Source organism: Podarcis bocagei (genome assembly GCF_964188305.1).
Source record: "Podarcis bocagei genome assembly, chromosome: Z".
Classification (NCBI taxonomy): Eukaryota; Metazoa; Chordata; class Lepidosauria; order Squamata; family Lacertidae; genus Podarcis; species Podarcis bocagei.
This window is the reverse complement of record NC_138140.1, coordinates 51,487,302-51,513,125: the sequence shown is the minus strand read 5'-3', so window position 1 is coordinate 51,513,125 and position 25,824 is coordinate 51,487,302. Positions and strand designations below refer to the sequence as shown.

General features: G+C 45.8%; 1 protein-coding gene across 3 annotated transcripts in view; it reads right to left on the bottom strand.

The window, feature by feature from the left end:
* DOCK11 (dedicator of cytokinesis 11) overlaps positions 1 to 25,824 on the bottom strand; it is a 199,849-nt gene that overhangs the window by 114,031 nt on the left and 59,994 nt on the right. For all 3 annotated transcript variants that reach the window (XM_081180379.1, XM_081180377.1, XM_081180378.1), the window contains 5 exons: positions 20,971 to 21,093; positions 17,936 to 18,012; positions 10,677 to 10,867; positions 8,947 to 9,012; positions 8,530 to 8,622 (listed from right to left, as the gene is read on the bottom strand). In XM_081180379.1, the coding sequence (XP_081036505.1) occupies positions 8,530 to 8,622; positions 8,947 to 9,012; positions 10,677 to 10,867; positions 17,936 to 18,012; positions 20,971 to 21,093 (550 nt within the window). The remainder of the gene's footprint in view (positions 1 to 8,529; positions 8,623 to 8,946; positions 9,013 to 10,676; positions 10,868 to 17,935; positions 18,013 to 20,970; positions 21,094 to 25,824) is intronic.

Sequence of the window (25,824 nt, the reverse complement as noted above, 5' to 3'; positions counted from 1 at the left end):
CTTTCAAAATATTTCAATCTAAGCCCTGATGCTTCTTTTTTTTTAATGATATTTATTGAAAAACGAATTTTTAAAATCACAAAGAAAAGGGGGGAAAAAACAAAATTACAGAAAAAAATACAAAAACAGAGAGAAAAAATAAAAAATAAAACCATCATTTTCAAATTCTCCACTTTCTTCACCTTCTTTCCATGACCTCCTCCTCCTCCCATCTCTTGTATCTTGATTAATAATTGTCACAGCAAATCCCTTCCATAGTTCATACTATTCTGTCATTTCATTACCTTGCTCTATTTTCATCTTATCTTATATAAAACCTTAAAACTTAAAATTTAAATCTTATTTTTACCAGCTTCTCATAACCTTTACCTTTTTACCTACTTCTTTAAACATTCTTACAAGAGCCTAGTAATATCATTTCAACATTTTTGCACCTTTCATAAAAACATTTCTGACGATAGAAAAAAAGAGAATAACAACAATCCAATCTTCTTCCAGCGTCCCCTCCCCCCGGGATTGTCAGTCCTTTTTGTCCCGTTAATCTGGCCCATTTAACCTGGTGATCTTATATCTGAGGCCATCAAATCTCTTCCATGTCCCTTCCGCAGTTCTTCTTCATATTTTCCTTTCACTCGTGGGAACTCCAGCTTGGTAGTGTTTTTGACCCTTTTCGACAAATCGGCCCCTTTCTCATAGTCCAGACTAAACTCCATGTGGTATTTTAAAACATGTTTCAAGTAGTAAGCATGTTTCAAATTCCCTCCAAAATAAGTCCCAACAGCTCCAAACCTCTGACGGCCCATTGCCATTGCCAGATTCTGAAAGTCCAAACATCCCTGCATAGGGGGGTCAGTCCAACCCCCCATTTCCAGCCAAACTTTGTCTTTCCAAATCTGTTTTTTTCCAAGTTCATTTATCAAATCCAAAGGTTCATTTTCTTGCTGGGCCAAAAGTCCCTCCATCCCTGGGGCCCAAGATTCAGCAAGATCCTCTTCTTTCAGTTGTTCTGTCATGGCACACTCCTGTTTTGGTTCCTGGGTGGGCTCCATATAGTTTCCCACTACCTGTTCAAAGGTTCTGGCAGCATTAATCATAAAATCCGTCTTCCGACTTAACTGATCCAATAGGGCACTTATTTTACAGAAAGCACCCAATAGTGTTTCTGAAGGCATTGTCCTACAAGGTCACGAATCCTTTCCCATAGTTGTAATCAGTAACAGCTGCAAGTTCCCAGGATTTAGTTAAAATTTCACAGTTCCCCTCTAGGGGGAAGACTTCTGATAGTTCTTTTCCTTAGGAACAATAACAACAAAGTTTCTTTTTTAAGGTATTTTGTCCATATTTGTTCTTTTAAAAGACGAAAGGAAACAATGGAGTCACAATGTTTCTCTTCTTTTAACTATCTGTCAAGCATTTATTTCTGGTCAATGAGCTTCAAATGTCAAATCCGACACCCCGCTCCAGGGTCAGGACGGTGGAAAATTGCTTTAACTTCACTTCTGCAGGTTTAAACAGCTCAGGAAAAAATCCCCCTTCTTCTCCTGCTGCCGAAGGGGGGTTCAGCGATTTTAAATGATGAAAGTCGATCCTTTGAAAGTGATTTTTAAGGCTCTAGTTTGCGTTGTCTTTGCTTTGTTCTGACTACAAGGAAACGGAAGGGTGACTTCCTGTTTAATCCTTCCCATTTCAGTACCAAATCAGGGTTAGTTTTAAAGTCCAAATTCCTTCTTATTTCACCAGTTCTTATCTGGAGTCCAAATATTTTATGTTCCAGTACTCACGGTTGGTTCTTTTAGATGCCAAATTGTCCCAGGAAAAAGGCAGCGCTCTCCGGCAATGGCTATGCGGCTTTGCTCCACAGAAAAAGCAATTAACTCACAGCACCGCGCCACTTCCCCCTCTTCACTTCGGAGCCCGTTTATGGGTTCCTTTGTGGGTTGGGGGGGCGCTAAGGGTGCCCGCCGAGTCCCACGGTCACAGGCTTCATCCGCCTGTGATTTCCAGAAAGGTCCCCGCTACGCCCCAGCGGAAAAGACCCGTTTCATGCGGAGCTGGTCCCTCCGGTTCAGAGGGAGTCCGCCATTGCCGGTGGCGCCACCCCGGAAGTCCCTCCTAAGCCCTGATGCTTCACCCATTGTGCCATTTTAAGTCACACTGTGTTGTGCACATTCAAACAGCATTCTTATACAAGCACATTTCTCTCATTGTTTATCTGCATTCTGCCTGCAAATGCAAGAGAACCATATTAGGGACACAGCCAACACTTGGCTATGTGTATATTCTGGACAAAATGGCCACCTGGAGTTCCCAGTGTGGCACCATGGCAACCTCATGCAACTCCTAGGTGCATGCCCAGACCATTTGCCCTCCCATTTTTATTGATTTTTTTTTTTTTTTAGAATTGCTGAGTAACTGGAAAGGACATGCAGACACTCAGTCAGTTTTCCCATAATGTCTCTGGATAGGGAAGGAAGAGAAGGCAGACAAGCTAGAGGCCACCAGCAGCCCTCTTCCACCCCAAACTTTTGAAAGCAGCTTATTTTAATGCTCCTATCTGTGCTGCAGGGGGCGGTCTCCGAGAAAAGCTTATGGCCAGATCCCCGTAGGCTCTGTTCACCCTCCGTGAGGGCTCCATGCGCGCCCTCCCAGCGTGCGTCTCCACTCCAAGTTCCCTGTCCACAAGGAGGGCACAGCATTTGGTCCACCCCAGATGCCAGAAACCCATGCTACATCACTGGTTACAACTGTTACTTTAGATACAGATAAATTTAAAATTAGCATGCATTCTCTAAAATTAGACCTGTAGAAGTAATTAGTAGCATAGTTATCAGAGGCAAGGTGAGAGAATGTTCCCTAACAGACACATGGGAGAAACAGACACGGAGAGAAAGAAGGGGAGAAGGGAGGAAAAAGGCTTAAACAACAGGGCATGGTTGTTGTTGTTGTTGTTAACTCAGAAGTAAATAACTGGTTCAGACCAGTGCCTCCCTCAACCACATACCAACCTGGTGTCTACGCTTAAAACAAGAAACCCATGGTATCTATTTTGCTGAGGAAAGTTCTTGGACAGGCTGTTTTCTTCAGCTCTACCTCTTGTGTTTCGCTACCCCCTGCAGAAGTGAGGGAAAGGCTGAGAGCCACAGGGGCGGCAGGAATCACGAGAGAAGTGAGGACCAGCCTCATGGTTTTTCCCACATCGAGACTTTTTACATAGAGCATACATATCATGATTCACGATATATCGCAACACCAAATATGAAACTGTTGCCACGATGTGGACTTCAAACCAGTTTTGGATGAGCAATACATTGCCTGGCCCTAGGTGTCACATTTGTCAACAATAGCTTTAGTCTCCAAAAGCAACAGTGGAGGCACCCAGGGACATGAGAGAGGCAGAAAGTAGGTGGCATCCAGGGGCCGATGGTCTCAGGCACTTAGCAGCCTTGGACACAGTCTTTGGTCCCTGCCTGCCTGGGCCAGGTAGAAGTGGCCAGCCTACCAGGCAGAGTACAGGTCCGGCAAGACTCATAGCTGATGGTCTTAGGCCACTAAACTTGACAGAACACAGCAAAACAACCAAACTCCAACTAATGGTCATGTCTCTAGACATGCTTAAAGTCTTTGTTTGTCTTGAATAGAAATATTTAAGAGAAGTATTAACCAGCTTGAAATTCGGCCATAACTTCCTACAAATCCTTTAACAATCCTTTAACTCTAAGGCTTCAGTGAAAATCAGAATCAACAATCTGGATACCAACAACGTAGAAATTCGAAGAGGCACAAAACAAAGATGTTCATTGTCCCTCTTTTTATTCATCTTGACCCTTGAACCCTAAGCAATCCAAATCTGAACAGCCTCTGATATCAAGGGGGTGGAAACAAAAGGCAAAACCTACAAACTCGGGCTCTTTGCAGATGACCTGTTGGTCACAACCCCAGACCCCATAAACACACCAACCACATTAACCAAAGATATTGACACCTCCGCAATGATATCAGGTCTACAGGAGAACTTCACAAAATCTGAGGCTATGCACTTCAACATGGGGTGGCTAACACCCCAGAGGACAGGATCACACTTCAAGACGACCTTGACAGATTAGAGAACTGGGCCAAAACAAACAAGATGAATTTTAACAGGGAGAAATATAAAGTATTGCACTTGGGCAAAAAAAATGAGAGGCACAAATACAAGATGGTGGACACCTGGCTTGAGAGCAGTACATGTGAAAAGGATCAAGGAGTCTTGGTTGACCACAAACTTGACATGAGCCAACAGTGTGACGCGGCAGCTAAAAAAGCCAATGCAATTCTGGGCTGCATCAATAGGAGTATAGCATCTAGATCAAGGGAAGTAATAGTGCCACTGTATTCTGCTCTGGTCAGACCTCACCTGGAGTACTGTGTCCAGTTCTGGGCACCACAGTTCAAGAAGGACACTGACAAACTGGAACGTGTCCAGAGGAGGGCAACCAAAATGGTCAAAGGCCTGGAAACGATGCCTTATGAGGAACGGTTAAGGGAGCTGGGCATGTTTAGCCTGGAGAAGAGGAGGTTAAGGGGTGATATGATAGCCATGTTCAAATATATAAAAGGATGTCACATAGAGGAAGGAGAAAGGTTGTTTTCTGCTGCTCCAGAGAAGCAGACTCGGAGCAATGGATCCAAACTACAAGAAAGAAGATTCCACCTAAACATTAGGAAGAACTTCCTGACAGTAAGAGCTGTTCGACAGTGGAATTTTCTGCCAAGGAGTGTGGTGGAGTCTCCTTCTTTGGAGATCTTTAAGCAGAGGCTTGACAACCATATGTCAGGAGTGCTCTGATGGTGTTTCCTGCTTGGCAGGGGGTTGGACTCGATGGCCCTTGTGGTCTCTTCCAACTCTAGGATTCTATGATTCTATGATTCTATGAACATAGCCTGAAAGAATTTACTAACATCACAAAAATAACATTCTGCCACACCAAATTTAGATACCGTAGGGTACAAATAACTAGAAACTTCAACAAACTATACCCTCAAAATAATCTCTGAAAGAAAATCAACAAAGGCCTGAAGAGATGGAGTAAAACCAACTTTACCCTCCCAGACAAAATAGTCATGATCAAGATGAAAGCCCTCCTGAAGCTAAGCTACCTATTCAAAACCCTTCCAATCTGGATTCCTCCAACCCAAGTCTGTAAGTAGCAGAAAAACTACACCCATTTATCTTCTCACACAAGAAGCCATGAACAAACTACAAATCCCTGCACCTCCCCTCCTCAGGAGGAGGATGGCGAATCCCCAACACAGAATTATACCACATCACTTACCAAGTGCAACATATACCGTATTTTTCGCCCCATAGGACGCACCGGCCCATAGGACGCACCAAGTTTTTTGGGGGGGAAATAAAGGGAAAAAAATTATTTTCCCCCCAGGTGCTTGCGGGGCCAGCAGCGGGGAGAACCGCTCTTCTCCCCGCCGCCCGCCTTCAGACCAGGTCCGGGGACAGCGGGAAGACGCGCTGCGCCTCCCCGCTGTCCCTGGAGCTTGCGGGGCCGGCAGCGGGGAGAAGCGCTCTTCTCCCCACCGCCCGCCTTCAGACCAGGTCCAGGGACAGCGGGAAGACGCGCTGCACCTCCCGCTGTCCCTGGAGCTTGCGGGGCTGGCGGCGGGGAGACGCATGCGTCTCCCCGCCGTCAGCCTCCAAACCACATCGGGAGACAGCAGGATGGCGGCGTTCCACCTCCCCGCTGTCCCCCGACCTTGTGGGGCTGGCGCTGGGGCTCTCCTGAAGCCTGGAGAGCGAGAGGGATTGGTGCGCACCGACCCCTCTCGCTCTCCAGGCTTCAGCGAAAGCCTGCATTCGCCCCATAGGATGCACATATATTTCCCCTTCATTTTTGGAGGGGGAAAAGTGCGTCCTATAGGGTGAAAAATACGGTAATCCCATACTTCCTAGAGGGTGAAACAAAACTATGGGTGCACATGGAGATAGAAACAACAAAAAACGGCCTCCACTGCAGAGTATCCATTCCTGCAAAACAAATGAAGGAAAATTCCCACAACACTAAACAGGTTCACACTGTCTATGTTTAAAGCACGCAAGGAGAAAGCAGGAAAACTGGCCCCATTCCCACCCCCACTAATTCCCCAGGCCCATTGCCCACTCTTGCACCAGGCATCCCAAAGCATCCAAATAAAGACCTGGCAAGCTAGAGGCTTATACTGCCTAACCAATTTTTACAAAAATGACAACCCCATATCAACATGGGGAATACAAGGCAAACTAAGGGATACTTTAATACTCTGGCTGACCCATCACCAACTACACACCTTCTTGAACAACCCAGCAATGGAAGCAGCAGCCACCAGGCAGCTGACTAACTTTGAAAAACTCTTCCTAAGAACAGAATGTCACAGCAAAAGGGTGGCATCTACAATATATAAAATACTACTCCAAGACACTACAAACCCCTTCACCACAATAAAAGATCAATGGGAGCATGACATAGGATATGAAATAAACTCCACCCAATGGTCAAAAATGTGGTCTAAACCACCATTTAAGAATCATAGAATCATAGAGTTGGAATAGACCACAAGGGCCATCGAGTCCATCCCCCTGCCAAGCAGGAAACACCATCAGAGCACTCCTGACATATGGTTGTCAAGCCTCTGCTTAAAGACCTCCAAAGAAGGAGACTCCACCACACTCCTTGGCAGCAAATTCCACTGTCGAACAGCTCTTACTGTCAGGAAGTTCTTCCTAATGTTTAGGTGGAATCTTCTTTCTTGTAAATCCATCTCAGGCAAAAGAAGAGAACTCGCTCTACAGATGATACCTAACACCGCAGAAGCTGGTGCCAATACACTCGGGAACCTCATCTGAATGCTACAGAGGCTGCACCTCCACACGCACATGCTTCCACATGTGGTGGGAATGCCACAAAATTCAATCCTTTTTTATATCATTGGTGCAGGAAATCTGCAAAATAACAAAACAAGTAATAGAAGCAACTCCAGAATTTTCCCTGTTAAATATATTTCAAGACAACAATGCACATTCACATAACAAGTCACTTACTCTCAGCAGCTAGAAACATCATAACTAGACACTGGACGCTGGTACCAAAACGTATGGGAAACTGCCCTATTAGAAAAGTTAACCAACAAACTTAAACCAGCACAGGGACAAGCAAAGGAGGACACCTTCACCCAGGTGTGTCTCCCTTTTATCATACATACAGCACAATACAGTGATCTATCCCCCCAAACAGCATACAAATCAATATGGCTAATCTGACCCAACAATCCATATGCACCCTTCACACAAGTACTTTTGCATTTCCAGACACACCGCTTGGCTGCAGGTGTGCACTGCAAAGTTCAGAGCAGTGGGGAGCTAGGACAGTGGCTGCATTTTAGCCCTCGTATTCTCGTGGAAAGTGCAACTTCAGTAAGCCAAATTTCAACAGCTAACTGAATCGAATTTATCTTCTGGAAGAGACCCAATGATCCTAATGCCATTAACCTAGACCCAGTGATTTTAATGGGTCACCTCTGAACACACTTTAGATACAATCTGCTATTATACTGTCTCTACTGTAACCCGATCTGGGATTTGTTTTTAAACCAAGAGCAGGTTATACATTTACCGTATTTTTCGCCCTATAGGACGCACTTTTCCCCCTCCAAAAATGAAGGGGAAATATATGTGCGTCCTATGGGGCGAATGTAGGCTTTTGCTGAAGCTTGGAGAGCGAGAGGGGTCGGTGCGCACCTACCCCTCTCGCTCTCCAGGCTTCAGGAACACATCCGCAGCCTAGGCAGCCCTACGGGAGGTCCGGCAGGGATGTCTAGGCTGCGGATAGCAGCCTGCTGCCCAGCGCGAGGGGCGCCCTGAAGCAGAGCGCCCCCCACGCCAGGCAGACATTCGCAGCGTGGGGAGCCTTGCAGGAGTTCCCCGCAAGGCTCCCCACGCTGCAGATAGCAGCCTGCCGCCCGGCGGGCGGAGCGCCCTAAAGCAGAGCGCCCCCGCGCCGGGCAGACATCCGCAGCGTGGGGAGCCTTGCAGGAGTTCCCCGCAAGGCTCCCCACACTGCGGATAGCAGCCTGCCGCCCCGCAGGGAGGGGCGCCCTGATGCAGAGCACCCCTCGCGTGGGGCAGACATCGGCCAGCCCCACAAGCTCGGGGGACAGCAGGGAGGCGCAGTGCCGCCATCCCGCTGTTCCTCGACCTGGTTCTGTTTCCCCACCTGCTTTTGGGGGGGAAATAAAGGGGAAATTTTTTCCCTTTATTTCCCCCCAAAAAAACTAGGTGCGTCCTATGGGACGAAAAATACGGTATCTAACAAATAAAGAATTCACATATAAGCATTTGAAAGTTGACCCAACTTAGAATGCAAACCGTGAATGTCGACTCCCTAGCGAATGCCACATTTTCTTATGACTTCCCTGCACTTCCAGAAAACTCTGCCAAGTCACTCAAGCCCCTTTTCTCATGCTTAAATGCCTCAGAGAAGATGCGTTGGGTTTTTCTCTTACCTCATCATAGAACTCTGGATTCTGGTTATGATGCAACACACAAGTGTAGGTGCTTGACGTCAGGAGGGGGCCCCCAGGCTTGCCATAGAAGCACTGCAAGAGATAACAGAAATATAGGGGTGGTAAGAGGAACACACCTAAAAGGGCATTGTTTGGTCATGCAATGAATTGGCCACAAAGGTAACTTCATACATGTTTAGCAGTGATGTAACGGCATGGCCAAAGGTTGCATTCTAGGTTTGCCAACCTCACTGCCCCTCACATGCTCTGAGCATAAGAATGTAAAAAGAGCCTGGCCGGTGGATCAGGCCAAAGGAGCCCCATCTAGTCCAGCATCCTGTTCTCACAGGGGCCGACCAGGGGCGCCAATGGGAAGACCACAAGCAGGACCTGAGTGAAGAGCAACTGGAAATTTACCTTTAAAGCTCTGGCGTCCCCTTCATCAGAGTCTTTGAATTCCATGCGGACAGCAATGTTCCTTGCCTACATGTAGTTGGGAGAATGGTTGGATTCAGAGAAAATGTTTTCTTGCACAGATCCATCTTTCCCTACCCTTCCCCCAAACCAAAACTGATTTTGTGATTGTGTGCACACACTCAAACACATACGTATACATTTCTGCTCCACAAGATTCTAGCTCCACTATTGCAAATTTAACAGGCTGAACCCATTGTTAAATTATTTGTTTAATAATAGATTTTGTAAAATCTGCTAATCCTGTCTCTGCTTCCAAGGGTTTATGGCAACCACCCCCAAACCTGGTACCCTCCTGGTGTTGCTGGACTACAGTTCCCATCAACCCTGACCACTGGTCATGCCAGCTGGGGCTGGTGGTTTTTTGAATTTTTTAAATGATTGTTTTTGGTACCTTTATGATGTCAATAAGCAGGGAGTTCCAAAGTGTGGGTGCTGCCATTCAAAAATATAGATTTGTGGCACTTGTAACAGTGCCAGTTTTGCAGATTGATTGGTTGAGTGAGCATATTTGGAGTAGGGTGATTATCCTACAGGAGCAAGCCAGAAGGAAACTACACAGAGCAAGCTGGAGTTAACTGTTTCTTAGCAAAAACATGATCTGCAAAGGAGTGTCAGGTCTGAGCCCAGCAACCCATATCTGCTGGTCTTGACCCCATGCAGCAGTTGCTGAGACTGAAGGTCCCCACCTTCCAACAGATGTCTAAGTCCCTTTCTCTCCAGGGTTTTCCCCAAGCAATCTGAGATTGCACCTGCATGAAGCTTCTCTTCTGCCCTCTTCATGCCTCTCCTGGTTCTGGGAGACCAGGGAAGAGGGGAGCTTGTTTCAGCAGGAGGGGGAGATACTCATGACTCTTCACCAGCCAGACTCCTCTCTGCCTCTTGGCCTCCCTCCTCTCCTGCTTCAGCTTCTGCCTCTGATTCTGGACTTCTATCTGCCACAGATTCTCACTGCTCACTAAACCCTGTTACCTCTTCAGCTTCTGACACCTTCTCTTCCCCATCTTCTGCTTCTTCTCCCTGTGACCACTCATTGTTCTCCCACTACCACTCCTCGAGCTCTGAGGTTTCTTCCCTTGAGGGTTCCCACATTCTTCTGCAACCAGTCCGTGACAATATCTCAGGTTGTCAAGGGCCTTATATTCTAGATTCACCCTGAACTAGGTTTGGCAGCAAATCAGCAACCAGTGGAGGTCTCCCAGCAAAGGTTTCATATGCTGACAGTCTCACTCCTGTCACTAATTGTGGCACAGCATTCTGCACTAACTGCAGCTTCTGGATCACATGTGACGGATGTCCCACACAGAGCTTTGAAACATAGGAGAAAAGTCTCATCTTCAGGTCAGAGGGTTGTCCTTTGAAGAAAGCAAGTTTTCCCGTAAGGGACTTTGCCTGGGAGAGGTAATCTGGCAGCAAAGGCTAGAAATGTTGCTTTGGGCCTCTTTCAAAACAAGTTGCTCACTTGGAGCCATCCATGCTGCTGCAAGTCCTGACCTGCCTTGCTGTGGTACCAGAACAGCACGGTCCAATACGACTGCATTTCCCCCATCCATTCCACAATGCGGTTCCTGCACAATGCTACTGAATTGTTCTTCAGCTACATTTCAAACTTGCAAATAGAAATAAATAAATAAATAAATCTGTGGGCCTGGCTCTGTTGTTTTCAAGCTTACCTTGGCAAATGTTTTCTGGCTGTCATACTTCAAATGCAAAGGATAGACGTAGAGCTGGTTTTTGTAGATGGTGAAAGGGTAGCAGTACTTGGCGATCTCAGGGATAAACTCTTCCACTTCAACCGTAATGCTGTCATCCTGGCCCTGCATCTCAAAGGGCTTGATGGGAATGTAAGAGGCCGTGACACAGTCTAGAGGGGAAGCAAAGGCCGCAGGTTGGTATCTTGTTTTCACATAATGCAACAGCAAAAGAAAAGGTACCTTTAACTTGGGTCATATAGGCCTTGTGAAGATGCAACATTTATTTTTATTTTTTTAAAAGATATTTATTAAGGTTTTTAACAATGAATCACCAAACACATAAAATACCATCACCAAGATAATACAAACAAAAAAGAAAGAAAAAAGGTAAAGAGTTAACAGAATGAAAATAGCTACATCAAAATCGAATGTCCAAAAACCATATTTCCGTAACCTTTCGGACTTCCTCACATCTCCCTTTCATGCGTTCCCAATTATAAAATTATGAGCAGCAATTTATCACCTTATTTCGACTCTTATTTTATTGTTTTCAAATATTATATCTCCAGCTTTAAATATTTTTGTCAAATACTTAGGTATTTAATTTAGACATAATATTAATCCCAGTTTCATCCTTGTTCTTAAGCATCACTTATTCTCATATTTCTTTCAACTAAGTTACTGGTGCCATGTTGTTTTCAAACCTGCATCTTCTTAACATTCATACAGCTTACAATATTTTTGTAGATAGTCCTTAAACTTTTTCCAGTCATCTTCCACTGTCTCTTCTCCCAGGTCTCGGATTCTGCCGGTCATTTCTGCCAATTCCATGTAGTCTATCAGTTGCGTCTGCCATTCTTCCAGAGTGGGCAAATCTTGGGTCTTCCAATGTTTTGCAATAAGTATTCTTGCTGTTGTTGTTGCATACATAAAAAAAGTTCGGTCCTTCTTTAGCACCCTCTGGCCGACAATGCCCAAAAGGAAGGCCTCTGGTTTCTTAGGGAAGGTATACTTAAATACCTTTTTCAACTCATTATAGATCATTTCCCAGAAGGCCTTAACCCTTGGGCACGTCCACCAAAGGTGAAAGAATGTTCCTTCAGTCTCTTTACATTTCCAACACTTATTGTCTGGCAAATGATATATTTTTGCTAGCTTGACTGGGGTCATGTACCACCTATAAATCATTTTCATAATATTTTCTTTCAAGGCATTACATGCCGTGAACCTCACACCGGTGGTCCATAACCTTTCCCAGTCAGCAAACATAATATTGTACCCAATGTCCTGTGCCCATTTTATCATAGCTGATTTAACCGTTTCATCTTGAGTATTCCATCTTAACAGCAAGTTATACATTTTTGAAAGTACCTTAGTCTTAGGTTCTAACAGTTCTGTTTCTAGTTTCGATTTTTCAACCTGGAAACCTGTTTTTTTATCCAAATTGAAAACCTCCCTAATCTGAGCATAATGTAACCAATCTCGCACTTTATCCTTCAGTTTCTCTAAACTCTGCAATCTCCAAGTATCTCCATCTTTTTCTAATATTTCCCAATACTTCGGCCATTTGGCCTCCATATTGAGTCTTTTCCGTGCCTTAGCTTCCATTGGTGACAACCACCTTGGGGTCCTGTTTTCTAATAAGTCTTTGTATTTTGTCCAGACATTAAACACTGCTTTCCTGACAATATGGTTCTTGAAAGCCTTATGAACTTTTACCTTGTCATACCACAGATATGCATGCCATCCAAAAGCATTGTTAAATCCATCTAGATCCAAGACATCAGTGTTCTCCAGAAGTAGCCAATCTTTCAGCCAGCAGAAAGCTGCTGATTCATAATACAACCTTAAGTCTGGCAGGGCAAACCCCCCTCTTTCTTTAGCATCGGTTAATATTTTAAATTTTATTCTGGGCTTTTTGCCCTGCCAGACAAATTTGGAGATATCTCTCTGCCACTTCCTAAAACACTCCACCTTGTCCACAATCTGTAGGGTCTGGAACAAAAACAGCATTTTTGGCAATACATTCATCTTTATAGCAGCAATTCGGCCTAACAAGGAAAGCTTCAATCTTGACCAGCTTTCCAGATCCTTTTTAATTTCTAACCAGCACTTTTCATAGTTGTCCTTAAATAAGTTCAAATTTTTGGCTGTCATATTTACCCCTAGGTATTTCACCTTCTTAACCACGTTTAAATCTGTCTCTTTCTGAAACCTTTCTGATTCCAAAGTTGTCAATTTTTTTTCCAAAACCTTAGTTTTTTCATAGAATCATAGAATCATAGAGTTGGAAGAGACCACAAGGGCCATCGAGTCCAACCCCCTGCCAAGCAGGAAGCCCCATCAGAGCACTCCTGACATATGGTTGTCAAGCCTCTGCTTAAAGACCTCCAAAGAAGGAGACTCCACCACACTCCTTGGCAGCAAATGCCACTGTCGAACAGCTCTTACTGTCAGGAAGTTCTTCCTAATGTTTAGGTGGAATCTTCTTTCTTGTAGTTTGGATCCATTGCTCCGTGTCCGCTTCTCTGGAGCAGCAGAAAACAACCTTTCTCCCTCCTCTATGTGACATCCTTTTATATATTTGAACATGGCTATCATAACATCCCTTAACCTCCTATTCTCCAGGCTAAACATGCCCAGCTCCCTTAGCCGTTCCTCATAAGGCATCGTTTCCAGGCCTTGGACCATTTTGGTTGCCCTCCTCTGGACACGTTCCAGTTTGTCAGTGTCCTTCTTGAACTGTGGTGCCCAGAACCAAGAGCAAAACCACAGCTTATGTTGCTGAACTGTGCTCAGCCCTCTGGAGAGCAAAGCACAGGAGGACATCAGGGAGACCATATTTCTGTGGATTTCTTCCCCTGCTAGCTCTGCATCAGACAGCCACAGCAATAAAAGTTATCACAGCTGTCTGGTAGCTTAATTTCCCTTTCATGGCTGAAGTCACCATACTAGCAAACAATGGTTAAAGCAGATTCCCTCTCTGCTTACAGAATAACTTGTGGAGACTAGCTGGTGTGTCTCTATATTATTATTATTATTATTATTATTATTATTATTATTATTATTATTATTAACTGAATATATATATGCCCTCTGGAGGCTCAGAAGAAAAGGAAGGAAAGGTAACCCAAGGCAATCCTATTTGTGCTGGTAAAAACAAAATCAAAGCAGGAGACTCACTGCTTATTATAAATGTATTTATAATCCAAGGCTGCTCAGAACCTGAGACCAGCGGCTGTGATTATTATTGGACTTGCCTCTTGCCTGGCAGGCAGGCCGCTTCTATCTGGCCCAGGAAGACGAGGCCTGGATGAAAAGAGTTATAACCCTATAAGCAAGTATGAGGAATGGATATCAAACTTGCTACTTGGGTGCGGGGGAGGGAGGTATTTAGACAACATTTTAATTCAAATACCAGCTCTCTGTCAGCAAACATATGTATTAATATGTATTGCCATATGGTGACACCATCGACCATAACATCCTTCTGGACCGTCTTGAGGGGCTGGGAGCTGGGGGCACTGTCATGTAGTGATTCACCTACTTCCTCCTGGGCCGTGTCCAGAAAGTGGTGGGGGGGATGAGTGTTCAGACCCCTGCGCTCTCACTTGTGGGGTGCCTCAGGGTTCTGTCCTCTCCCCCATGCTTTTTAATATCTATATGAAGCTGCTGGGAGAGATCATCAGGGGGTTGGGGCTGGGTGTTCATCAATATGCGGATGATACCCAGCTCCACCTCTCTTTCAAATCAGAATCAGTGAAGGCGGTGAAGGTCCTGTGTGAGTGTCTGGAGGCGGTTGGAGGATGGATGGCGGCTAACAGATTGGGGTTGAATCCTGACAAGACAGAAGTACTGTTTTTGGGGGACAGGAGGTGGGCAGGTGTGGAGGATTCCCTGGTCCTGAATGGGGTAACTATGCCCCTGAAGGACCAGGTGCGCAGCCTGGGAGTCATTTTGGACTCACAGCTGTCCATGGAGGCACAGGTCAAATCTGTATCCAGGGCAGCTGTTTATCAGCTCTATCTGGTACGTAGGCTGAGACCCTTCCTGCCCGCAGACTGCCTTGCCAAAGTGGTGCATGCTCTGGTTATCTCCCGCTTGGACTATTGCAATGCGCTCTACGTGGGGCTACCTTTGAAGGTGACCTGGAAACTACAACTAATCCAGAATGCGGCAGCTAGACTGGTGACTGGGAGCGGCCACCAAGACCATATAACACCGGTCTTGAAAGACCTACATTGGCTCCCAGTACGTTTCCGAGCACAATTCAAAGTGTTGGTGCTGACCTTTAAAGCCCTAAACGGCCTCGGTCCAGTATACCTGAAGGAGCGTCTCCACCCCCATCGTTCTGCCCGGACACTGAGGTCCAGCTCCGAGGGCCTTCTGGCGGTTCCCTCACTACGAGAGGCCAAGTTACAGGGAACCAGGCAGAGGGCCTTCTCGGTAGTGGCGCCCGCCCTGTGGAACAGCCTCCCATCAGATGTCAAAGCGATAAACAACTACCTGACATTCAGAAGACATCTGAAGGCAGCCCTGTTCAGGGAAGTTTTTAATATGTGACATTTTAGTGTATTTTTCATCTTTGTTGGAAGCCGCCCAGAGTGGCTGGGGAAACCCAGCCAGATGGGCGGGGTACAAATAATAAATTATTATTATTATTATTATTATTATTATTATTATTATTATTATTATTATTATTATTATTATTATTATTATTATTGCAGGGGGTTGGAGTATATTACACTTGGGGTCCCTTCCAACCCTACAATTCTATGACTCTATGATAAAGACTAAAATTTATCCCATGCATCAGGATCCTGATGTTAGTTCAATACTGAAGCTCTGGTCACAACTAGACTGGCATTTCCTAAATCTGGGGAAGCCCCTACAATGGCTGGAATTCCTGCCTGAAATTCAAGTTCTATTTACATTATTCGGCTGGCCAGGTACGAGTGACCAGCCACAGATCATCTGGGCACCTCTTCCTGGAAGAATCATCATTGGAATTTGGACTTCCCCCTTGTTCCCCTTTCCACCATTCACTGCCTTTCCCCCTTATCTGTGCTGTAGGGAAGGAAATGTGAAGTGCCAATCTGGAGCAAAAGACACTGAAACAAAATAAAATAAAATACAAAATAAAAGACACTTGAACAAAATAGATTAGGTGAAGGGCCAAAATTGTGGGATGTAAAACTGCAGTCCAGCACAACATTCCTACAGTGGACATGCATGGGGATGTTTTGTCCCACTCAGGAGAAGACTTCCTGTTTCCTCCTGAGCTGGACAGAGTGGAAGAGGGTGTGGTCTGTTGTACTATCATGGAGGAGCACACAGCCTCCATGTTCGGATCCGTGTGTGTTCTCCATTGCTGTGTGTTTGGAGAAGTGACTGCTTATTCACAGTCACTTGGGACTCACTTCTTTATGGAATAGTTCTAGTTGTTATGTAACCCAAGCCTGCCTTCAGGGATAGGTCTGTGAACCTGAATGAATCTGTGAGTAAACTACTTTTATATTAACGTGAATCAGATTCTAGTGTTTCTTCTTAGAAGGGATTTTACCAGGAAGGAATCTTTAATAGTGAGACTCAGATGAGTCAGCAACAAGCTGATCGCTGCGTAATTTAAAAAGGGGAATGTTTGGAACTTTGTTAGAATATGGAACTTGCTAGCGCAAGTTAGGAAGGATATCATTAAATAATATAGCCTCTCATGCCTCCCTAATCATCCCCACAAAAATCATTCCCTTGGAAGGTAGTGAGCTAGTGTCTCCCACTAGCTATGGTCTTGGTCCTGAAGGGGTTTGTCTAAGAAAAGAAAACTACTCTTTAGCATTTCTTTCCATTTCTTTAGCATTTGTATTGCTGTAAAAGCAAGTTTCCGAACTCAAGTTCCAACCTTGATAGCTGTTCCTTAATTGTTTAGTTGCTGAATCCAATGGGGACTTATCAAGCTCAGAACTATTCTAGTCCTGATGTACCTTCAAACCACCACTAGCTTCAGTTTCTTTGCTGGTAGTTCGTATCTGCGGGGCTACAATCAGAATTCCTCTCTCCATTAACTTGACAAGTGTGCTGATTATTGTATTCACAGCCAGAAACTTCCTCTTCCAATGTGTTCATTCTGTGAAAGATTCCCTCCACTGTTTGTTTAGACAAGAGACCTTGGTCGTGTAGAAGTTCCCTTCTCCAGTTGCTGAGTCACAATAGTCCAGCAAATGTTTCTGGGCTAAATTTGGCAATGGAGTTCTGGACCATTTATCTGAAGAACTGCAGGTCTATGCCTTGGCCCAGTATACCTGAAGCAGCATCTCCACCCCCATCGTTCAGCCCGGACACCGAGGTCCAGCTCCGAGGGCCTTCTGGCAGTTCCCTCACTGTGAGAAGCCAAGTTACAGGGAACCAGGCAGAGGGCCTTCTCAGTAGTGGCACCCACCCTGTGGAACACCCTCCCACCAGATGTCAAAGAAATAAACAACTATCTGACTTTTAGAAGACATCTGAAGGCAGCCCTGTTTAGGGAAGCTTTTAATATTTGATGAATTATTGTATTTTAATATTTTGCTGGAAGCCACCCAGAGTGGCTGGGGAAGCCCAGCCTGAAGGGCAGGGTATTATTATTATTATTATTATTATTATTATTATTATTATTATTAATCATCATCATCATCATAATCACCATCATGATTATTATTATCATTAGCATCATCATCATCAACAACAACAACAACATCATCATGTGGTAATTATGCTAAAATTGTTAAAACTGCAGACTACCCTTTGGGCAAGATGAAGTGACCAACCATTCCTTATCAGCTAAATGCTAAGCCAAAGCAGCTGATATCTCAGTGCCTGCCCAGTTAAACTGTATGGCTTTTAAGCCCACATAAATGTAAAAGAGATAAAAACAGATATCCTCCTTGCCTGTATATTGCAATTAACACTGCTGAGCCAAATGACTTTAAAATTATTCAAAATAAAAACAAATTAAAACTAGAACAGCCCGCAGAGCTCAAAGACAAGCAGACTTACTTGTCGCCATCTTCACTTGGAACCCCTAGTAATAGTTGTGATGAAACTGTGAGAATTTTGGGAGAACCTGCCGGAACCTGTAGTGTGTCAGGGATTCTGAGACTTGGACTAGCAATATCATGCCTGAGAATGGGACCCAGCCTAGTGGACTGGGACTGTGTGTACTAAGGCCTTAAGGCAATTATTATTAAAAATTAGTTCCTTACTTGCAAATTCCAGTGGAATGCACTCTAGTGTAATATTCAATTGGCCGGGTATCACTTGGAGTTTTGTCTTTTCTGGTCTGCATGATAAAGAGGCAAGGAAATAAAGACAGAACAAAAAGTCAGGACAGAAACAGCACAAGACAGCTGGAAATAATTCAGGTGATTCTTTAGCCAGAGGACCAAATTAACCGAGTCCTCAATAAAGAACATTCAAAAACTTTGTCTTACATCGATGAGCCCAGAGTATAGCGATCCCTCTAATCGCACAAGCAGAATCCCAAAAGAGCTGGTTCAGACCCCAATGCTCCCCATCTTCCAAATCATGTTTTGGCATTTTATGAATGAGCCTGCGGCTGACGTGCTCCCTCGCCCCTCCCTTTGAGAACTCTGGTTCAATTACCGTATTTTTCGCTCTATAACACGCACCTGACCATAACATGCACATCGTTTTTAGAGGAAGAAAACAAGGGGAAAAACATTCTGAATGAAACAGTGGGTGTATCATTTTTGTGCTTCATGCTGTGGCCACAGACATGTGATCTGATGGTGAATTTGGGGTGACCCAATGCAAAGATCCTGAGGAGCCAATGCAAAGATCCTGAGAATCCCTGTGGATCCATGCTTTGTAACCACATTTTTGCACCATTGCAGCCCCAGGCAACAGTGGGTGCGTGATTTTTTTGGTGCAGGCTGTAGCCATGCTATGTGATCTGATGGTGAATTTGGGGTGACCCAATGCAAAGATCCTGAGGATCCATATGGATCTATGCTTTGTAACCACATTTTAAGTGGGGAGCGAAGGAAAAACAAAGAAGGGACATGAGAGGGGTGTGCAGAGAAGCAGCTGGCTAAGAATGCAGGAGAGGGATTTAACGGGAGGGAGGAAAGAAAGGCAAAAGTTTCTCCCCACCCAAGCCAGACGTATCTCTCTCTCTCTCTCTCTCTCTCTCTCTCTCTCTCTCTCTCTCTCTCCCTCCCTCCCCCCCCCCTCTCTCTCTCCCCCCCCCTCTCTCTCTCCCTCTCCCCCAGCAGCACTGGAGCACAGGGAGGAATTAGAAGGAACGACACTCTGCTTTCCCCTCTGCTTGCCTGGAGGGGAAGGGCTTTCCCTGCTCTTTGTTCCGTTTCAGCAAACACAGCAACGAAACAGAGGAGGGTGGGCAGTAAGACCCTGAGGCAGAATGCAGGAAAGCAGCCACTTCCTCTTTTCAGGTTTCCCTTCTCCGTGAAGCGTGATTTGATTTTTGCCTGATTTTTCGGCTCCAGGGACCACACATTCGCTCAATAACACGCACAGACATTTCCCCTTCCTTTTTAGGAGAAAAAATCTGCATGTTATAGAGGGGAAAATACGGTAGTTACTTCCTATTTTGTGCCTATAATGGCACCAATAGTTAGTTCTCAATTCGAGGTAGCCAATATGCATCCCTCCCATCATCCCTGACCACTGGTTATGTTGGCTCGCGCTGATGGGAGTTGTAGTCCAACAGTTGTAGTGCATCCGGAGGGGGAAATGTTCAAACTGACTCTTGGGTCAGGTGGATGAAAACAAAAACAATTGGGGGGGGGGGAATACCCTGGCCTCCTGCCTAATGAATCTGTAGTAAAGAAGACCCATTTCTGGCTGAGGGGGTCAAGTTGTGCCTGGGCTGGGTCAACCTGAGGATCCTGTGATGAAACTGTCATTGCCTTATCGCAGGAGCTTGTCAGGCTTTACTCACACCTTATCTCCCTGGCACTCTGGCTTTCTATGTGCAGGGATTTTTCTGGTAGGGAGGAGGAGTATCCTGTCACATAAGTACAGTGGTACCTCTGGTTACGTACTTAATTCGTTCCAGAGGTCCATTCTTAACCTGAAGCACCACTTTAGCTAACGGGGCCTCCTGCCGCCACTGCGCCACCGCTGCACGATTTCCGTTCTCATCCTGAAGCAAAGTTCTTAACCCGAGGTACTATTTCTGGGTTAGCGGAGTCTGTAACCTGAAGCGTCTGTAACCTGAAGCATCTGTAACCCAAGGTACCACTGTATCCCAGGGAGGGCTAGGCCAGCATTGGATGTGTGACCTGTGAATGGTGTGGGGATCAGCTTTGGATTTCTGAAGGTGAGCCTGTTGCTGGGTGATGCCCAGCTGGCACTGAGTCCATGGCCAAGTGGGTTCTGCCTGGTGATGGTTCCCCACTTTGCCCTGCCCAGCAAGGTGAACCTGTCCCTCTTTATTAACTTTCAGGAGGAATTTAAAAACGTCCCTGTCTATCCAGGCATTTGGTGGCTGGAAGACACTGCTTCCTAGCAGCCAGGAAATTCACAACTTTGAGAGTATGTGAACGTTTTCAGCTGCTTTAAATATGTTGATATTTTATTTTTAACTGTAAACTAAAGGACCCCTGGACAGTGAAGTCTAGTCAAATTCGACTATGGGGTGCAGTGCTCATCTCCGCGTTCAAGCCAAGGGAGCTGGCGTTTGTCCACAGACAGCTTTCCGTGTCATGTGGCCAGCAGGACTAAACCATTTCTGGTGCAACGGGACACTGTGATGAGTGGTAGTGCATGTAAAACACTGTGCCCTCTGGCACTCGTTTCCATAAATTTGCCTTTCTGCCACAGCAGTACCTATTTATCTACTCACATTGGTATGCTATTGAACTTCCAGGATGGCAGGAGCTGGTACAAAGCAGTAGGAGCTCACCCCGTCATGCAGATTTGAACTGCCAACCTTCTGATCAGCAAGCCCAAGAGGCTCAGTGGTTTAGAACACAGCGCCACCTGCTCCCTTTACCTTTACCCTGTACTGCATTAATGCTGATATGTTTGCCACCCTGGGTTCCTTTAGGATGGAGGGAGAGATATAAATTTATTTATTAAATAAATAAAGTGTTCCAACCCGATTCTGAAATTCTGCACTCCTCACTCTTCCATTAGATAACACAACCAAATCTGGCAATGCCTAGATTCAAAGATATGAACATCCTCTCCAGACCCATCTCCCCTTTACAAGGGTTTACAGATCCTTGCCCATCTGGCAGCTGACACTTACTTCTTGTACTCTGCCAACAGCTTCATGAGATCCTCAGCAGAGAGTTTGCTGCTGTCTTGCTTATAGATGGGGGAGAACTTCCCTTCAAGGTCCAAGGTGCCCTGGGAGTCTTTGAAGACAGGTCTGGGGAATGGCAAAAGGAAAGCAGAAGGCGCGTGAGGCTGCACAATGCATTGATATTTTGCCCTCCCTTAATATTCCCAACAGTGCCTTTCCTGTGAGATCAGAGCAATGCTTTTGAGGCTTCCCGATTCTGGGAAAATACGGCTTAAAAGAGAACATGCTGGAAGATCAGAGGGAGGAGACAATGGCGCAGGGCCTTTGAAATGGTGGCTCCCCATCTGTGGATGTTCTCCCTAGCGAGGTCCACCTGGTGCCTTTTTGTGGACATATTTTCAGCACCAGCAAAAGAATTACCTTTTCCTATCAGGCTTTTGGCAGACCGAGATGATGTTGTTTTGTTACTAGTGTGCTGCCAAAACTTCCTGTGGCTTTCAGAGGGGTTGTTTTAATGACATGATGTGTTTATGTTGATGCTTTAAAACATGCAAGTTGCTTGAAGACCTTTAGGTTGAGAAGCTATTTAAAAGTCTCATAATAGTAATATTAATAGAACAGAGATGGGGAACTTGCAAAAAACCCCTTCAGATGTTGCTGGACTCCAACTCCCATGAGTCGCAGACTGCAGAGCCATTGGCAAAGCCCAGAAACATCTGGGGGGGGCACAGGTTCCCCATCCTTTTGTGATCATTCGACTGTACTTTTCAGGCAGAGTGTATCTGGCTCTGCCAGAGACCTCCATACACTCAGCCTAGACTTGAGCCCAGGGAGGTCACTTTGGTGCTGCTAACACAGCAAAAACAACGCAGGGCAGGGGGTGGGGGCGGGGGGGAGCCGTTATGAGTTACCAATCTTTGCAGCCACAGCTGGTGTTCCAATTCTCCACTGGTTTAACTTTGCCACTGGAGCTGAACTCCGTTCTTTTTTTGAGACAGATGGATACCAACTAGAGTCCTGTTGCTTTAGGTGAAATTTTCGCTTTCAAGCCACTAGGGGTCAGGCTCTTCCTAAAAGTACCCTCGGCTAGGCTACACTTGGTTTACTAATAAACTATATCATTATTATTATTATTATTATTATTATTATTATTATTATTATTATTATTATTTCTACCCTGCCCATCTGGCTGGGTTTCCCCAGCCACTCTGGGCAGCTTTCAACAGAACATTAAAAACAAAATAAAACTTCAAATATTAAAAACTTCCCTAAACAGGGCTGCCTTCAGATGTCTTCTAAAAGTCTGCTAGTTGTTTTTCTCTTTGACATCTGGTGGGAGGGCGTTCCACAGGGCGGGTGCCACTACCAAGAAGGCCCTCTGTCTGGCTCCCTGTAACTCGGCTTCTCACAATGAGGGAACCGCCAGAAGGCCCTCAGTGCTGGACCTCAGTGTCCAGGCAGAACGACGGGGTGGAGACGCTCCTTCAGGGATACAGGACTGAGGCCCTTTAGGGCTTTAAAGGTCAGCACCAACACTTTAAATTGTGCTCAGAAATGTACTGGGAGCCAATGTAGGTGTTTCAAGACCTAAAGGGCTTTGCATACAGGGCTGCACTACCTAAATACCTTGTTCATGCTCTGCTGTCTCTTGGCAAAGAAACCACTATCATCGGCTGGAAAGCCCTGATAGTTCTTTGTGCTCAAAGAAAGCAAAAATATCCACCTCTGAAGATGCCTAGAGCAATTCTGCTCAGCTGCAGCTGAGCTGGTAGCTGCCAGATGTTATGGGCAGTCCCAGATATTCATGGCAGTCCCAGATAGCCCAGCTGTAGCCCAGAAATACCTGGGCAGCCAGAGGTTCCCTACATCTGGGCTTAATCGTCAGGACCACTAAAGGCAGAAGGTGCCAGTCCTCATGATTAAGGGGCACAAACTTAGAAATGGGTTTTTACTAAGGAAATACACAGAGATCGGGAAGAAACACTGAAAATTTAAGCCTATGTTCAAGCCGCTCCTCTAGGGCCGAAGTTCAATAGTGGAACAACTGCTTTGCATGTAGAAGGGCCCAGGTAAAATCCGCAGCATAACCTGAAAATCTGGAGAGCTGCTGTCGGTCAGTGCAGGCAAAACTGAGCTTGATGGGTCAAGGGTCCCACTCAGTGTAAGCTCCCTATGTTCCTGTGTTCATTCACCTTCCCTGCAGCCAACCTGCCTCTCAGCTGGATTACCATTCCATGACCTCCTCACACTTTCATCAACCTGGTGCCCTCTACCTTGAGGGGCTCCATCTTCCCCCATCCAGGACAGCTGATGGGAGATGGGAGTCCAAAACATGTAGACAAGACCAGGTTGGGGAAAGCTGATGTGTAAGGACCACCTTGTAAGAGCAGCCCCCAAGATCATTTTCTGAATTTCTACACCTCCAGCACTATAAAGGCAGGAACCTCCCTATTCCCCACTCTGAGTCCTGCAATGAGCTCAAACTCTAGAACAATTAAAACAGTAAAGCCCCATGCAGCTTAGGCCCAGGCTATCTGAAAGACCGTATTCTCCCATGTAAAACTTTCCATGCTCTGAGATCTTCAGGGGAGGCCCATCTCACGGATCCACCCCTCTCCCATGAACGCCTGGTAAGGACGTGACGGAGGGCCTTCTTGGTGGCTGCTCCCAGACTTCTCAGCTCCCTTCCTGGAGAAGCTTAGACTGGCTCCCTCCTTCTTGTCCTTCTGCTGACAGGTAAAGCCTGTTTCATTCTGTCAGGCTCTTGGGAACTGACTGCATTTGGTGGTTTTTTGGGGGGGTTTAAGGAAAGGGCTTTTAAGAGTGCTGTACTGTTTTTACTATCAATTTTTAAATAGATGTTTTTAATACTGTCTTAATTCTATTAGAAGTTAATTACTTTTTAATTATTATATTTTATATGCTTTTAGTGTTTTATTAGTGTGTGTTTTTAATTTGTGTAAGCTGTCTGGAGTCCCAGTCTGGGGAAAAGGTAACAACGACAACCCCCTGTCCTCTGAGAAGAGAGGCACCTTGTTTGGCCACATAAATTTAAATGCCCCATGGAAATCCATGCGTCCAAGTATATGCAGGAGGTCAGTTTGTCATTACAGCTCTGAGCCTGGCATTTTTCCAGACTTCACTATTAATTGGTCAGGTGTGCTCCCTGCCTGCCCCCAAGATCAAATTGCAATTAAATTATAAGACTTGCAGGCATTCAATATTCAGCATCTTTTACAAACAGCTGCTGTGAGAACTGTGGCACAGATGAAGCTGGCATGTGGCCGTGAAGAAGAAGAAAAAGTGTCAAGGAAGCACCAGGCAGAGCCTTTCAGGAGGAAGTTCAACTGATTGGGACTTGAGCAGGCAGCATTCTGCTTGGGAGTCTTCTAGAAGACTCCTTTAAAACACTGAACAAATGAGGATATGGAAAGATCTTCCTTTGGCCTTATTCTAGACCCAGCAGGTAATACTGGGTGCTGCCTGAGGAAGCAGACTTCTGGGAGAAAGAACGTTATCAGGAGAATTCTTGGGTAGGGAGAAAATATGCTCCCAGAACCAAACATCTGGTGCAACACAGTTTGAGGAAGAGGTGGAGAACCATTTTGGCTCCATGAGCCAGATTCTTGTCAGGATCGGCCTCATGGGCCAAATTTAACAGGTGGGTGGAGCCGCCTGCCTGTCAATAACTCAGTGTCACAATAACATCAGGCACAAGGTGCTTCGAAGGTCTGAAGTCAGGGCTTCAAAGCACATTACAAGATGCTACTGAAACAACGCTTTCTCGCGCCCCTTCATTCCAGCAGGGGATTCTGATGCAAGCCCCTTCCTGGACAAAAGGATTCTGCTGCTTCAGCTAGGTGTGCCCCTGTTCCCTGAAGGGAAGAGATACACGTACTGCCAATGCAATAACCAACCCCACCCATCCGATGACATTGTGCATCCTGTCAGCTGGTGGGCAGGGGAGTGTGGTTTCAAGGGAAAAGGCCTCGTGAACCAACTTGGACCCCCTGGTGGGCCAAGTCTGGCTTGCAGGCCAGAGGTTCCCCACCCCAATCTGAAGTATGGGTGCAATCCCAGCTGCAGTTTCAGCCAACCCTGCCCAAGCCCTTCAAATCCTCTGCTGCAAACCCTCTATGTGGCACAATAACATTGCTTGAACCCTACCCTTTCCACTTGCTAGGATATGCACTGGGGCGTGCAACCTTTCATAGCCCACATTCCCCTTGGGCAACTGTCCGGGTTTGGCAGGGTTAGAGTTTAAAGTGGTCAGAGCAATGGATATGCATTTTACCCTTGTCTAGTTTCTACATTCACTCAAGCAGCCCTCTTTATTCTACATCCAGGCAAGCAGGATGCATTATCAGAGTCCAGTGAGATATTCCAGCCAGCGAGAAGGATGTGAAGTGAGAATGGGGAGAGTTTTTGGACAGCCAGACAGGAAGAACTCAAGGGCTGCATTTGTTCTGCAGGCCTGGGGTTTCCCAACCCTAAAATGCAGAAACCAGAGGCAGCAAAGTCAAGCAAACAGGAGCAAAAGAGTTTTCTTGTGTGTGTGTGTTTCTTTGTGGCTGATTAGCTGTTCTCCCTGTGCAAAGGTCAGAGGGGGCAGGGTTTCTGTTGAGGCAGGGGATTAGCTGTGGGAGGAGCTTATCAGAGCTAGCAGGGCAGCGGCGCGCGCAGTTTGATCCATCTTTTAGATTTAGGGGAGCTAGTCTCAAACATTTGTTGGGGGAGACCTAGGGTTTTTTTTGGGGGGGGGGTTATTTGTCCTGTCTTCAGGCTTTTTAAGATGAAGGACCACTGTAGCCACCCCCAATGACACGTTCTCAAGATGGAGGGTGAGGGAACAGCTGC